The following is a 15,205-nucleotide window of genomic DNA, read 5'->3' as shown; positions in this document are numbered from 1 at the left end:
TAAGCTTCATGAGAGAGAAGCTCTTGCCTGTTTTGTTCCCTGCTGCTTCCCCAGCACCCAGAGCAGAGCCTGCACACAACAGGTGCTCAATAAGTGCTGAGTAAAGAGAACAGTGATACATTGAGGGGAGTGCTCTCTGGAGCCAGGGTTGAGGTCAGATCTCGTGACTGGGTAAGTCACTCAGACTTTCATTCCCTTATCCCTGGAACCAGAGGGCTGGTCAGGATTGGAAAAGGTAAGAGCTGTGGAGCCCTCAGCCTGCGATTCTAGATTTTCCCACTATTTTCCCACTGGTCACTTTGAGCAAATAGCATAACATCTCTAGACCTCAACTTCTCTGATCTGTGGAAGGGGCTGAAATCAGGGGTACCCACTACAACACCTGATTCTTAGCAGTTGCCTAGACAATGGAGGGCATTCTTATTGACTTGTCACAACCAGGGGAAGAAGGATGTCATGCCATACCCACCACTCACGGTGACCAGGGTGCCTGGTCCAGACTTCAACTCCACATCGGGGTTTCCTTTCTGGAACTTCACACAATAGTAGGTTCCCGTGTCTGCTGGGGTGGTATTACTGATGCGGATGGAAAAATCCATGTTGTTCCTCTTTGTAGAGTCTGAAGCATTTGTTACTCGGGGGAAGTGGCCTCCTTTGTAATGGAAGATCACCTCCCGGCCTGGCCCGGTCCCCCTGAACCACACAACTTTCCCAACGGGGATCAGGGAGGTCAGGGTGCAGCGCAGAGTGGCTGTCTCTCCAGCCGCGACAGACACTGACTTCTCAGGCTGGATCACCTGCAGCTCTGCCTCACCTGCCACACCTGGAGGGGAAACAAAGCAGTCATTTATCCATCCTTATGTGATCCTGCATGTTTCCTCAAGGGTTGATCCACAACAGCTCATTGACTGAGTGCACCCCGTGAGTGGGACGTGACTCGGCATGTTGCATGTACATGCATGCAGCCCTCAAAATGAGCTTATAAGGTGAGACCCTATCCGAAATGAGGAAACTAAGGCACAGAGAGACACAGTGGTGTGGCACACCAGGTCTGAGTGCCTCAACACTCTGGAAGCATCATACTTCACCAAAAGTCTCTGGGTGTCCACTTTCTAGCCTCATGAAAGTTTGTACTTTCTGATCCCTGGCATTCAGCAGGACCACGAGACTTCGTTAGACCACTGTGTGTGAGCTGAAGGGAACATGTATTTTCTGGGCTGTGCATTTAACTTCAAGAACCTCTGTGGACCGACTTTCCTCTTTCACATGCAAATCCCATGCTGAGGTCCCTTCCTTTGTCTGGATACTTGAGTGACAGTGATGGCAGAGCCTCCAATACACAAGGAACAGGTAGTTTAAATGAGAAGTAACACAATGTTTTAAATCTCTGGGATTTTTTTCCCATTCTGAAATCACATTATATTAGTTTCCAAATGCTGTTGTAACAAATTATTAAACATTTAGTGCCTGAAAACTGTATAAATGTAGTATCTTAAAATTCTGGGATCAGGAATCCAAAATTAGTGTTGTTGGGCTAACACCAAGGGTCAGTCATGATGCCTTTCTTCCGGAGATCTCTTCCCTGCTTTTCCAAATTCTAGAAGCTGTCCACATTCCTTTACTCATAGTTCCCATATTCTAACATATCAAATTCTTGCCTCTATTCCCACTTCTCCTTTTCTACCTTTGGCTTTCCTGCCTCCTTCTTACAAAGACTCTTGTGACTATGTCGGGGCCATTTTGATAATCTAAAATAATCCCACATCAAGATTCATAACGACTTCTGCAAAATCTCCTTGGCTGTGTTAGAGAGAACTGTTCACAGGTTCTGGGTATTAGGATACGGACCTCTGTGCTAGGCCACGTTGACCACATGTCTTCCCAGGCAATTATAGAAACCAGTTAGTTAGATAACCTTTTGTATAGCACAGGCTGAGTGAGCAGGCAACTTATTAGAAGGACTATTCAAGCAGGGAGCTGATGAAGCTCTTTGTAAAATAAAACTAGAAATCAGTAACAGAAGAGGAAATCAATATTCTCAAATCTATTGAAATGAAACAACACACTCTTAATAAGCAAAAGGGTGAGGTAGGAATCACAGAGGATTTAGAGGACATCTTGAGATAAATGTAAATAGAAACACACACAAAAAAGAAAAAAGAGAAAATGGAAACACAACATGCCCAAACCTATGGTCTGAGGTGACAGCAGTGCCAGCCAAAATTTATAGGTGTAATGCTTAGATTTAGAGAGAGGCAAGATCACAAATCTATTAACAACTATCATTGTAAGACATTAGAAAAAGACGTGAAAAATAAACCCGAAGCCAGCGCAATGAAGGAAGTAAAGAAGACTAGAGATTTAAAAACTGTGCATAGAAAAACAAGAGGGAAAATAAACAAACTCGAGTACCTTTTCAGAATGACCAACAGAGTTGACAAATTTGAACTAGATTGACTACAAAGAAAACAGAAATAATTTCACCACCTAAAGTCAGAAATAAGAGGAATATATTACTAACCATTCGATAAAAATAAAGGGGATGCTAAAAGAATATCTCAAACATTGTACACCAATTAACCAGATATCCGAGATTAAATGGACAAATTTCGAGACACCCTCAACTTACTATGACTGAATCATGAACACATAGAACTTCTGAATAGGATATCACTAGTAAAGGGACTGAATTGATAATCAAAAATCTCCCAACAAAGAAAAGCCCAGGACCATATAGCTTCATGAGAGACTCTTTCCAAAAATTAAAAAACAAACAAACACAACACTAACACTAATCTTCTTCAAACTATTCCAAAAAATTTAAGAGGAAAAAAAGTCTCCTAAGTCATTTCTCGTTTCTGAGACTCATCCTAGGGCAGCGTTATGCTGATAGCAAAGCCAACAAAGGAACTACAAGAAAACTGCACACCAATATCTTGTCTGAATATTGATGGAACAATGCTCAACAAAGCATCAGCAACACCAGTTCAACACCATATTAAAAGAATTATACACAATGACCAAGTGAAATTCCTCGTGGAATACAGGGATGATTCACACATGAAAATCAGACAGTGTAATAGACCAAATTTCAGAATTAAGAATACATGAACATGATATCTCATTTGATGCAGGAAAATCAGTCAACAAAATTAAAGATTTTTCATGATAAAAACAAGTAAACTACCAATAGATGGAAACTTCTATAAAACGATAAAGTAATACATGCAAAACCATAGCTGACATCGTGCTTCATGGGGAAAGTCTGAAAGGCTTTCTCTAAGACCAGGAACATGGCAAAGATGTCTACTTTCACCACTTGTATCAACACAATACTGGAGATTCCAGAAATGCAATTAGGCAAGAAAAATAAGTAAATAGCACTTAAGCTGTAGAGGAATAGGTAAAACTATGTCTTTTGTACATGACCTGATTTCATGAGTAGAATCCTAAAGATTCCTCACATAAACATAAACTGTTAGACTTAATAATTGATTCAGCTCATTTGTGTTATACAAAATCAATAGTCACGAACCAGGAGCGTTCTATATGCTAGTGATGAGCAACTCAAAAAGGTAATTCAGCAAACAATTCCACTTATACTAACATCAAAAAATATAAAATACTTAGAAGTAAATTTTTGCATGGACACAAAACACTGAAAAATGCAGAACATTGCTGAAAGAAATGAAAGAAGCCATAAGTAAATGGAAAAACATCCTGCATTGGTGGATTGGCAGACTTCATCAGGATTACCTAAAGCAATCTTGAGATTCAAACACTATCACTATCAAAATCAACATGGCTTTTTTTTTTTTTTTTTTGCCAAACCGAAAATCCCCCCTCTAAAATTCATCTCAAGGGACGCCAAATCACCAAACAATCCTGGAAAAGAACATAGTTGGGGAACTCACACTTCTTTATTTGAAAATCTATTACAAGCTGTAATAATCATGGTACTGTGATACTGAGAATAGAATACAGATATACAACAATGGAATATAATAGAGACCCTAACAAACCCTCACATGTAAGGTCCAATGATTTTCAACAAGAGTGCCAAGGCTATTCAATAGAGGAAAGAACAACCCTTTCAACATTGGGTTCTAGGAAAAAGATATCTAATGTGAAGAATAAAACTCAAATTAGAGTTCATTTTTCTATGTAGAGCAAGGTAAGGGTTCAATTTTATTCTTCACATTAGATATCTTTTTTCCTAGAACCCAATGTTGAAAGGACTTAAGTGTAAGAGATAAAACCATAAACATCTGAGGAAAAACTATAGGCAAAACTCATGAAATTGGATTTGGAAGTGATTTCTAGAGCATGACCTCAAAAGCACACATAAGAAAAAAAGAATATATGAATTGGACTTCACCAAATTTAAAAACTTTGTACAGCAGAAGGCAATATCAAAAGTGACAAAATAACTCAGAGAATAGGAGAAAGTTAACTCACATTTTGCAAAGCATATTTCTCACAATGGATTAATAACCAGCATTATAAAGAACTATAATTGAACAACCAAATAACAAAATGCCCGGTTAAAAAAAATGAACCAAAGACTAGAATAGACATTTCTCCAAAGAAGGTATTCAAAAGGTGAGAAAGCACATGACAAGATGTTGAAGATCACCAGTCATTGGAAAAATGAAAATCAAAACCACAGTGAGATATCTCTTCATTCCTTAGAATGGCTGGCTTTTATCAAAAACAAAACAATACAATACAATAAGAAATCAGAAAATACGGGTTGACTAAGCTGTGGGGAAATTGAAACTCTCATACGTCATTGGTAAGAATATAAAATGGTGCAGCCACAGTAGAAACAATGGTGTTCTTCAAATTTAAAATACATAATTTACCATATGACCAAACAATTCAACTCTTAGGTAAATATCCACTAAATTATAAGTATGTAGTCAGGACATCAATGTTCATACCAGCATTATTCTTAATAATTGAAGGTTAGTAGAAAAAATTCATTTCCATCAAGTGATGAAGGAGAAACAAAATGTTAATGTAGATATATTCGATGGAATATTACTCAGCCTTGATAAACAATGACATTTTGATATACTCTATGGGTGAACCTAAAAAATACTATTGTAAAGTGATAAGCCATATACAAAAGGACAGATATGTGATTCCAGTGATATGAAATATTGAGGAAAGACAAATTCATACATACAAAAAAGTAAAATAGACGTTCCTAGTAGTTGTAGCTGAAGAAGGAATGAGGATTTCTTGTCCAATGGATGGGGAGTGTCTGCTTGCGATGTTGAAAGAGTTCCTGAAATGTACAGTGGTGCTGCTTTCACAATATTGTGAATGCACTTAAGCCACTGAATTGTATCCTTAAGAATGGCTGAAACAGTAGATTTTATGGTACACGTATTTTAGCACAGTAAGAATTGTATGCTCACAGAAGGTAATCACCCCATGTAAAGCTTTGTACTAGAAATAAATGGTTGGTGGGAAAAGAGAAAAGATATGGTTCCAAAGGCTGTAGATTTGAGAAACCTGCCCTTCAAGGGGGAGATAGAACCATGGGAGCCACAAACAGGGGAAATAGCAGGCTTCAAACTCATGTTCTGAAAAGAATTATGGATGGCTGGCTATATCTGGACAATGAACTATGTGTTGAAGGGATCTGAGTCACCCTCAGGCAATCCTTTAATTGCAGCTGCAAGACTTTGCAGGTGGATTTCCGGTCTCAGTGACCAACCAGTCTCTGGGGACATCAAGAAATACAAAATCACTCCTTTCCTTGAAGTGTCCTAAAAACCAGGCAGAGACATAAATCAGAGGAGCAGCTGCTGTGGCACCACACATACACCCAGGGTTCTTTTCTATTTCTTGGTTACTCCTCAGCGAGAACATTGTCATTCACCCTTGCTGAGTGGGAACTGGTAAAACCCATGCACTTAGCAGTTTGCAAGCAAACATGCCTCCTCAGGGGGGCACATGCTGTAACAGGCAGGTTGCGGGCCTGCTAAGAACTTCAGGTGGTGTGGTTTGTAAGTCTGGAGAAGCAGATTGGGGTCAGGAAACTGAACTGCTAAGATAAAAAGGGGAAGAAATAGAAATGTGTGTTGGATGGTAAAATGGAGAGAATATTGGAGGAGAGAGGGAAGAAGATTGCGAGGGTCAAGGTTGAAGAGGACCCAGTGAAAGGTGAAAATCTGTCATTTTGTATCTATAAAGTTCACATTTCTACCTCTAGCCCAGACCTTGCTCCTGACTCCAGATTTGTGTGTCCAACCAGCCTCTTGACATTTTCCTTAGATAGAAATCAACCTATCACAGTTAATATTTCCCAAACTGAACTCCTCAATTGCCTCCACATTCTTGCACATTTCCCAGACGCTCAAGTCCCAAGGCCTTGGAGCTTTTCTTTCCCACCCCAAATCCTACATATCAGGATATCCTGACCTCTCCTTCTGCATGGACCGCAATCTGACCTCTTTCCCCTTTCTCTTGGCTGCTAGCTTGCTCAAGACTTTTCCTCATTTGCCTGAACACAATGAGCTCTTGAATGCTCTAGTTGCTTCTGTCTATGCGCCAAGGTGGTCATTCTACACCAAATACTAGAATAATTTAGAACTCATATGGGATCGCGTCACTTATTCTTCCAAACCTTGTAATGGCAACCATTTCAGTCAGAGTCAATGCCCAAGTCCTTGAATAGAGCCAGAGGATTCTACTCTCATGCTGTTCCCATGCTGTTCAGCAAGGCTCTTCCCCAGAAAATCATGGCCAACCTTCTTATAATCTGTGCTCTATCTCCCTTCTCACGATGGCCACTCAGGCACCTGTGTAAATACATCCCACCATGAAGATTCTCTCATTGTCTTATCCAGATGATCTGTCATGTTTTTTTCCCTTAATACTCAAAAGTTGCTGAATGCAATGTCGTTTCCGATTTGTTATGTCTATTGTTTCCTGTCCTTTCCTCCATTATGACATACATTCCATGAGTGCTACTACTTTGTCTCTTCTATTCACCAGTGTGCCCTATGTTCGTGTAATACTCCTTGTTGCTTAGTATGTGTATAGTAAATATTTGTGCAATGTGTGAAGAGTGCAATGTGACCATGTTCTGAGACCCTGAGGTCTATCTTCATTGGAGAATTTCTCAGGGAGTTACATCAGAATCTGAGCTTCCCACATGCATGGCTTGGGAGAAACAACTATTTGCATATACCCAGGAAACAGAAGAGTCTGAGAGAAGCAAACCACAAATGCTTTTCTCCACACTCCACCCTTCCCACACTGTTTGGCAGATCTACAGGAATCTCATGGGATGGCAGTGGGGCTGTAGGCTTTGAGAAGATCAATGCCTAGGCCCATGAGATTTAGCATCAGATTGCCTAAAATCACTCATACCCCTCCCATGTACCATTGAGGGATTTGGACCTTTGCCTGCCTCCTCTTCTTATCTGTAAGATAGAAGTGACAAGAATGTCTAGCTTGGATACTAAGGTAACGTGACATAAGAGATGTAGGTATTTCCAGGTGTGTGTGCTACATGGTGAGTGTTCAAGAAATTGGACACTTATTCCTCATGAGATTTCCTGACATGGAGGCATCACCCAACATCAGATAATTGGGATTGGGACGAAGATAAGATTTAATTAGAGATGCAGATCATACAGTCAGTAGGCTCCACAATGTTTTATCCTTCTTTCCCCTCTTCCCACCCAGATCCTACATGAAGGGGGATCTCCAGAGTAGTAATGCACAAAGTTCTAGTCATTTTGTCAAGAGAGAAACTTGCTTTACTTAAGAACTTAGTGGAGGGTGAGCAATAGGTTTAGAGAATTCAAAAGAGAGTGAGTAGCTGAGAGACAAGGATCCAAATATCTGTTCAGTGTTCATTTTATGGAGACTGGACATGTTATGAAAAAAAAAAAGCAAAATGTTTTCAAAAAATCCCATGTGTGGACCTCTACAGAGGTAGGACGACAGAAGGAGAGGGGACCCTAATTTTGTTGGTTCCTGGAATTCACCTAGATAGTTATCAAATCAATCTGAACTCATGTGAAATCAACTGGAGATCTGAGAATTGAATTTCCGCAATTCTACAAATAGAATAGTGACCGCTTTTTGCAAGGTAGGAGGTGCAGAGTTGTGAGTACAGGGCGCTATATCAAAAGATAAACCACAGAGAGAGGAAGCATCTGTAAGGCAGGTACCAGAACGAGATATAGCAGTGGAGTAAAAATTTGGAACTTTTATAAGTCTGTTACAGTGGGAGACATTCCTGTCTGAAAGGCTCAGGTAGTCAAGTGGGGCTGAACCCCAGGTGGGACTGGGACGTCAGGATCCCCAGGATCACAGGAATAACAGGGAAGGCAGCAGAGTTCGCAGGCATTGGAGTGGGGAAGCCTGTTGCATCAGCATGCTCAGAGTGGGCTTTCAGCTAGGTGTTGCCGTAAACCATGAACGGTGGCATGTTCGGTGACCACTCTCTAAGCAGGGGCCCAGGAAACTGAAAAACCCCAGGAGACCCCGTTCCCTCTCCAGGAGGAACCACGTGGGTGCATGCCAGAGCAGCCCCTAAAATTTAGAGACTCCAAACAGTGTTGTGTCCTGAGATAAAACCACTCGGTAACAGGCTGGGTGAACACAGAGTGTTCTCTCTCTTTCTTTTGTTTCTATATTCCTTTGATTTGTTTTGTTTGTATTTTTCTGGTGTGGTTGCTATTTTTTTTTATTTTCTCTCTCTTTCTTCTATTCTTTCTGGATGTAATGACGAGACAGAGAAACTCATTCCAATAAAGAGGCAGTACGGACTGCTAGGGATTAAAGCAACGTGGATATAAGTAGGATGTCAGCACTAGAATTCAGAACAATGAGTATAAAGATACAAGCCTGGCTAGAAAAGAAATGTTCTCTGCTAGAGAATCTCTTACTGGAGAGATAAAAGAACTAAAATATAATTAGGCTGAAATAGAAAAAGCTATTATTGAGATGTGGCCAAAAATGGAGGCTCTAAGTGTTAGGATAAATGAAGCAAAAGAGAATTAGAATATAGAAGGCAAAAGGCAACTGTGAAAGAGAGAAAAAGGCAGTGTGAAAAAGAGAAAAACTATGGAATCACAAAGGGAGATCAGTGATAGCATAAAGCAAAATAATACTAGAATACTAAGGTTGCAGAGGTGGAGGAGAGAGACACAACAGAGACAGATATGGAGAGAGAGATGCAGATTTAATTGAACAAATTGTAGTTGAGAACTTACCTAATCTGGAGAAGGAAACAGGCATACAAGTCTAGGAGGCACAGGGAACTCCTTTTCTAAATCAATAAAAATATGTCAACACCTCAATAAAAATATGTCAACACCTCGACATATAATAGTGAAACTTGCAAATCTCAGAGACCAAGAGAAAACCCTGAAAGCAGCTCAGAACAAGAAGTCTGGAACCTACAAGGGTAGAAACATAAGGCTAGCTGCAGAGCTGTCCATAGAGACCTGGCAGGACAGAAAGGCATGATATATTCAAGATGCTCAATGAGAAAAATATGCGGCCAGGAATACTTTACCCAGCAAGGCTGTCAATCAAAATAGAAGGAGTGATAAAGAAATTCTAGGACAAACAGAAACTAAAGGAATTTGTGAACACTAAACCAGTACTGCAAGAACTATTAAATAGGAGCCTTGGAGCAAAGAGAGAGCCCAAAAGTAACATAGACTAGAAAGGAACATAGACAATCTATAAAAACAGGGACTTTACAGGTAATACAATGGAATTCAATTCCTATCTTTCAATGATTACTGTGAATGTAAATGGGCTAAAAACCCCAATCAAAAGGCACAGGGTGTCATATTGGATGAAAAGCAAGACCCATTGATATTGTGTCTGCAAGAGACTCATTTTAGACTCAAAGACACCTCCAGATTGAAAATGAAAGGGTGGAGGACCATTTATCATTTTAATGCACATCAATAGAAAGATGGGGTAGCAATCCTTATGCCAGAAAAGCTAGATTTTAAAACAAAGAGTGTAATAAGAGATGATGCAGGACACTGTAAGACAATTAAAAGGTCTGCCCAACAAGAAGATTGTAAATATTATGCCTCTCTGTGGGAGCAGCTAATTATATAAACCAGTTAATAACAAAATTAAGGAAACACATTGATGATAATATAATAATACTAGGGAACTTTAACACCACACTCATTGCAGTAGACAAATCATCTAAGCAGAAGGTCAACAAGAAAACAAGGGCTTTGAATGACAGACCAGATGGACTTTACAGATGTATTCAGAGCATTTCCTCCTACATCAACAGAATACACATTTTTCTCGAGTACACATGGAACATTCTCCAGAAATCATCATATAATGAGTCACAATCACGTCTCAAATGGTACCAAAAGATTGGGATCATCCTTTGCATATTTTCAGACTACAATGCTTTAAAACTTGAATTAAATCACAAGAGAAAATTTGGAAGGAACACAAATACATGGAGGTTAAAGGGCATCCTACTAAAGAATGAATGGGTCAACGAGGAAATTACAGAAGAATTTTTCTTTTATTCAAGGAAATAAATGAAAATGAAAACACAAGAGTTCAGAATCATTGGGATGCAGCAAAGATGGTGTTAAGTGGGTGTATATAGTATTACAGACCTTTCTGAAGAAACATTGAAGTCTCAAATATAGGGGCAGCCCAGGTGGCCCAGCAGTTTAGTGCTGCCTTCAGCCTGGGGCCTGATCATGGACACCTGGGATCGAGTCCCACATCGTGCTCCCTGCATGGAGCCTGCTTCTCCTTCTGCCTGTGTCTCTGCCATTCTCTCTCTCTCTCTCTCTCTCTCTCTCTCTGTGTGTGTCTCTCAAAAATAAATAAACAAAATCATGAAAAAGAAAGTCTCAAATACACAACACAACCTTACATCTAAAGGAGCCAGAAAAAGAACAGCAAAGAAAACCTAAGCCCAGCAGGAGAAGAGAATTAATAGAGATTAGAGCAGAACTCAATGAAATAGAAACCAAAAGAACAGTAGAACAGATCAATGAAACTAGGACATGATTCTTTGAAAGAATTCATAGGATTGATAAACTCCTGGCCAAACTTACCAAAAAGAAACGAGAAAGCAACCAGATATCGAAAATCATATGATAGGGGAGAGATCACAGCCCACACTGAAGAGAGACAAACAATTATAAGAATATATTATGAGCAATTTTATGCCAGCAAATCAGGCAATCTGGAAGAAATGGATGCGTTCCTAGAAACATGTAAACTACCAAAACTGAAACAGGAAGAAATAGAAAAATTGAACAGACTCATAACCAGGAAAGAAATTATAGCAGTAATTAAAAATCTCCCAACAATCAAGAGTTCAAGACCCCATGGCCTCCCAGCAGAATTCTACATAATATTTAGAGAAGATTGAATAGCTATTCTCCTGAAACCGTTTAAAAAAATAGAAATGGAAGGAAAACCTCCAAACTCTTTCTATGAGGCCAGCATTACCTTGATCCCAAAACCAGACAAAAACCCCAACCAAAAAGGAGAATTACAGACCAGTAATCCCTGATGAACAGGGATGCCAAACTTCTCACCAAGATACTAACTAATAGGATCCAACAGTACATTAAAACGATTATTCATCCTGACCAAGTGGGATTTATTCCAGAGCTGCTAGGGTGGTTCAACATCTGCAAGTCAATCAATGTGATTCACCATATTAACAAAAGAAAGGGCAAGAACTGGAGCACCTGGGTGGCTCAGTTGGTTAAGTGTCTGTCTTAAGCTTAGGTCATGACCTTGGGGTCCTAAGATTGAGACTATGTCAGGCTCCCTGCTCAGCGGGGAGCCTGCTTTTCCCTCTCTCTCTCTGCCACTCCCTCTGCTTCTTCTCTCTTCCTCAAATAAATAAATGAAGTTTTTTGGAAAAAGAAAGGACAAGAACCATATGATCCTCTCAATAGATGCAGAAAAAGCATTTGACAAACTACCGTATCCTTTCCTGATTAAAACTGTCTGCAGTGTAGGGATTGAGGGGACATACCTCAATTTTGTGAAAGCCATACGTGAAAAGCCCACTCCTGTATCATCCTCAATGGGGGAAAAAGTGAGAACTCTTCCCATAAGGGCAGGAACACCACAGAGATGTCTACTTCCACCACTGATGTCCCACATAGTATTGGAAGTCCTGCCTCAGCATTCAGACAACAAAAAGAAATATGAGGCATCCAAATTGGTAAAGAATCTAATTTCACTCTTGGCAGATGCCATGATACTCTATGTGGAGAACCCAAAAGACTTCACCAAAAGCTGCTGGAACTCATGTAGGAATTCAGCAAGCAGCAGGAAATAAAATCAATGCACACAAGTCAGTTGCATTTCTGTACATAACAATGAGACAGAAGAAAGAAAAATTCAGGAGTTGATCCCACTTACAGCTGCAACAAAAGCTATAAGATACCTAGGAATAAACCTAACCAAAGAGGTAAAGGATCTGTACTCTGAAAACTGTAGAACACTTATAAAAGAAATTGAGGAAGACACAAAAAATTGGAAAAATTTCCTGTGTCATGGATGGGAAGAACCAATATTGTTAAAATATCTGCTACCCAAAGCAATCTACATATTCAATGCAATCCTTATCAAAATATCATCAGAATTTTTCACAGAGCTAAAATTTGTATGGAATCAGAAAAGACCCTGAAAAGCCAAAGGATGTTGAAAAAAGAAAACCAAAGCTGCTGGTATCACAATTTTGAACTTCAAGCTGTATTACAAAGTTGTGATCAGTAAGACAGTATGGTATTGGCAGAAAAATAGACACATACATGAATAGAACTGAAGATAGATCCCACAAGTGGACCGTCAACTCTATGTCAACTAATCTTTGATATTTTAATCTTTTAACTACTGACAGAAAAAAATATCCCATGGAAAAATTCTTTTCAGCAAATTGTGTTAGAAAATTGGACAGCCACATACTGAAGAATTAAGCTAGACCATTTTCTTACACATACAGAAGAAAAACTCAAAATGGATGAAAGACCTAATGTGGGCAGGAATCCATCCAAATCCTAGAGGAGAATAGAGGCACCAATCTCTTTGACCTTGGTTGCAGCAGTTTCTTGCTTGACACACCTCCAAAGGCAAGGGAAACAAAAGCAAAAATGAACTACTGGGAATTCCTCAAGATAAAAAGCTTATGCACAGCAAATGAAACACTTAATAAAAATCAAAGACAGCTTACAGAATGGGAGAAGATATTTATAAATGCCTTATCAGATAAAGGTCTAGTATCCAAAATCTATAAAGAGCTTATCAAACTCAACAGCCAAAAAACAAATAATCCAGTCAAGAAATGGGCAGAAGACATGAACAGACATTTCTCCAAAGAAGACAAACAATTGGCCAACAGACATATGAAAAAATGCTCAGCAGTACTCCACATCAAGGAAGTGCAAATCAAAACCACAATGACATACCACCTCATGGCAGTCAGAATGGCTAAAATTAACAGGTCAAGAAATGAAAGGTGTTGGCAGGGATGCAGAGAAAGGGGAACCCTCTTATACTGTTAGTGAGAATGCAAGCTGGTGCAGCCACTCTGGGAAACAGTACGGAGGCTCCTCAAGAAGTTGAAAATAGAGCTACCCTACAACCCAGCAATTACACTATTAGGTATTTATCCAAAGGATACAGACATAGTGATTTGAAAGGGCACCTGTCCCCCAAAGTTCATAGCACAATGTCCACAATAGTCAAACTATGGAAAGAGCCCAGATGTCCATGGACGGATGAATGGATAAGGAAGATATAGGGTATATATACAGTGGAATATTACTCAGCCATCAAAGAACTGAAATCTTGCCATTTGCAATGATGTGGGTTGAACAAGAAGGTATTATGTTAAGTGAAATTAGTCAATCAGAGAAAGACAATTATCATATGACCTAAATCATATGTGGAATTTAAGTAACAACAGAGGATCATAGGGGAAGGGAGGGAAAAACAATATAAGACAAAATCAGAGGGAGAGAGAGAAACCACAGAGACCCTTAACCCTAGGAAGCAAACTGAGGGTTGCTGGAGAGGGGTGGGGAGTATGGGGTCATAGGCATTAAGGAGGGCACGTGATGTGATGGGCGCAAGGTGTTATATGCAACTGATGAATCATTAACCTGTACCTCTTCAACTAACAATACACTATATGTTATATTTTGATTTTAAATTTAAAAAGGAAAGAAAAACCTCCATGTGCGTGAGCAAGTTTGTATATGCAGCTTTTTCACACCCACCTATACATGTACACACGTGAAGACACACACACAAGTGCATTCCCACACACACACACACACACACACAAGTGCATTCCCGCATATATATAATGTGTGGCCTAGCATGTTAGTATAGAGTTCATTTTGAGGAATAAATGAAATTATAAAACGTGTTAAAATTCAGTAAAAAAAATTTGACACATAGGAAACATCCAGCACATCATTTATAAAAGTTTCTGAGTTCACAGAACAGAACTGGAACTCTAGAGACCCCTGAGTGTGATAAGTGATGGCTCTTCTTCTGTTTGACTCTCTGTGTTTTCTGATGTTTCTGAAATTAGCCTCCAATGAGAATGAAGGAGCATAACATGGTTAACAGAATGATCTGTGCAGCTGGGTGGCCTGGACATGAATCCCAGCTGGGCCACTCTGACTTAAGTAAGTGATATTGGGCCTGCTGCTCTTCCTGCCTCAGGTTCCCCATCTGCGATCAGGACAGTCTGAGCTACCAGGCAGGGCATTGTGAGGATTAGATCAACGAACACACGCAACATTGTCGTTGTTACCCATTGAAGCATCAACTGTTTGGACACCTCTGGTAACCAGCTGCAGGTGATGGATTCATAGAGGAAATGCTCAGATCCCTAATGTCATGCTCTCAGATGACACCCAGTCCTTGGCCTTCTTTGGCAGACCTAGGTAGCACATCTGTGCTTACCTGGAGGCCTTCAGTGTCCACGGGCAGGGAGAGGTTGAGGAGTCAGGGAAAGGGGAGTCTCCCCCAAGGCAATGCTCACCTGTGAGTCCCAACAGCAGAGCCAGCAGCAGGTAGGGAGGGGGGCTGGGTTCAGAGGCAGGAGCTGACATTGTGGAGGCCAGAGGACCCTGCTCTGTGCAAATGTGTGTGCTGGGGAAAATGAGCCTCTGTTCTGTAGAAAAGAAAT

At 40.1% G+C, this 15,205-nt stretch overlaps 2 protein-coding genes across 5 annotated transcripts in view; one reads left to right on the top strand and one right to left on the bottom strand.

The window, feature by feature from the left end:
* LOC144298082 (uncharacterized) overlaps nt 1-15,205 on the top strand; it is an 83,531-nt gene that overhangs the window by 67,425 nt on the left and 901 nt on the right. The gene's annotated exons all lie outside the window — the stretch shown is intronic.
* The window catches only part of LOC144298080 (signal-regulatory protein beta-1-like), a 25,111-nt gene extending 9,906 nt beyond the window's left edge, over nt 1-15,205 (bottom strand). For all 3 annotated transcript variants that reach the window (XM_077872492.1, XM_077872494.1, XM_077872491.1), the window contains exons 1-2: nt 15,059-15,205; nt 470-823 (exon numbers count right to left, since the gene is read on the bottom strand). In XM_077872492.1, the coding sequence (XP_077728618.1) occupies nt 470-823; nt 15,059-15,128 (424 nt within the window). In that variant the 5' untranslated portion in view covers nt 15,129-15,205. The remainder of the gene's footprint in view (nt 1-469; nt 824-15,058) is intronic.

This window comes from Canis aureus, chromosome 26 (genome assembly GCF_053574225.1).
Source record: "Canis aureus isolate CA01 chromosome 26, VMU_Caureus_v.1.0, whole genome shotgun sequence".
Classification (NCBI taxonomy): Eukaryota; Metazoa; Chordata; class Mammalia; order Carnivora; family Canidae; genus Canis; species Canis aureus.
This window is presented reverse-complemented; position numbering and strand designations above follow the sequence as displayed.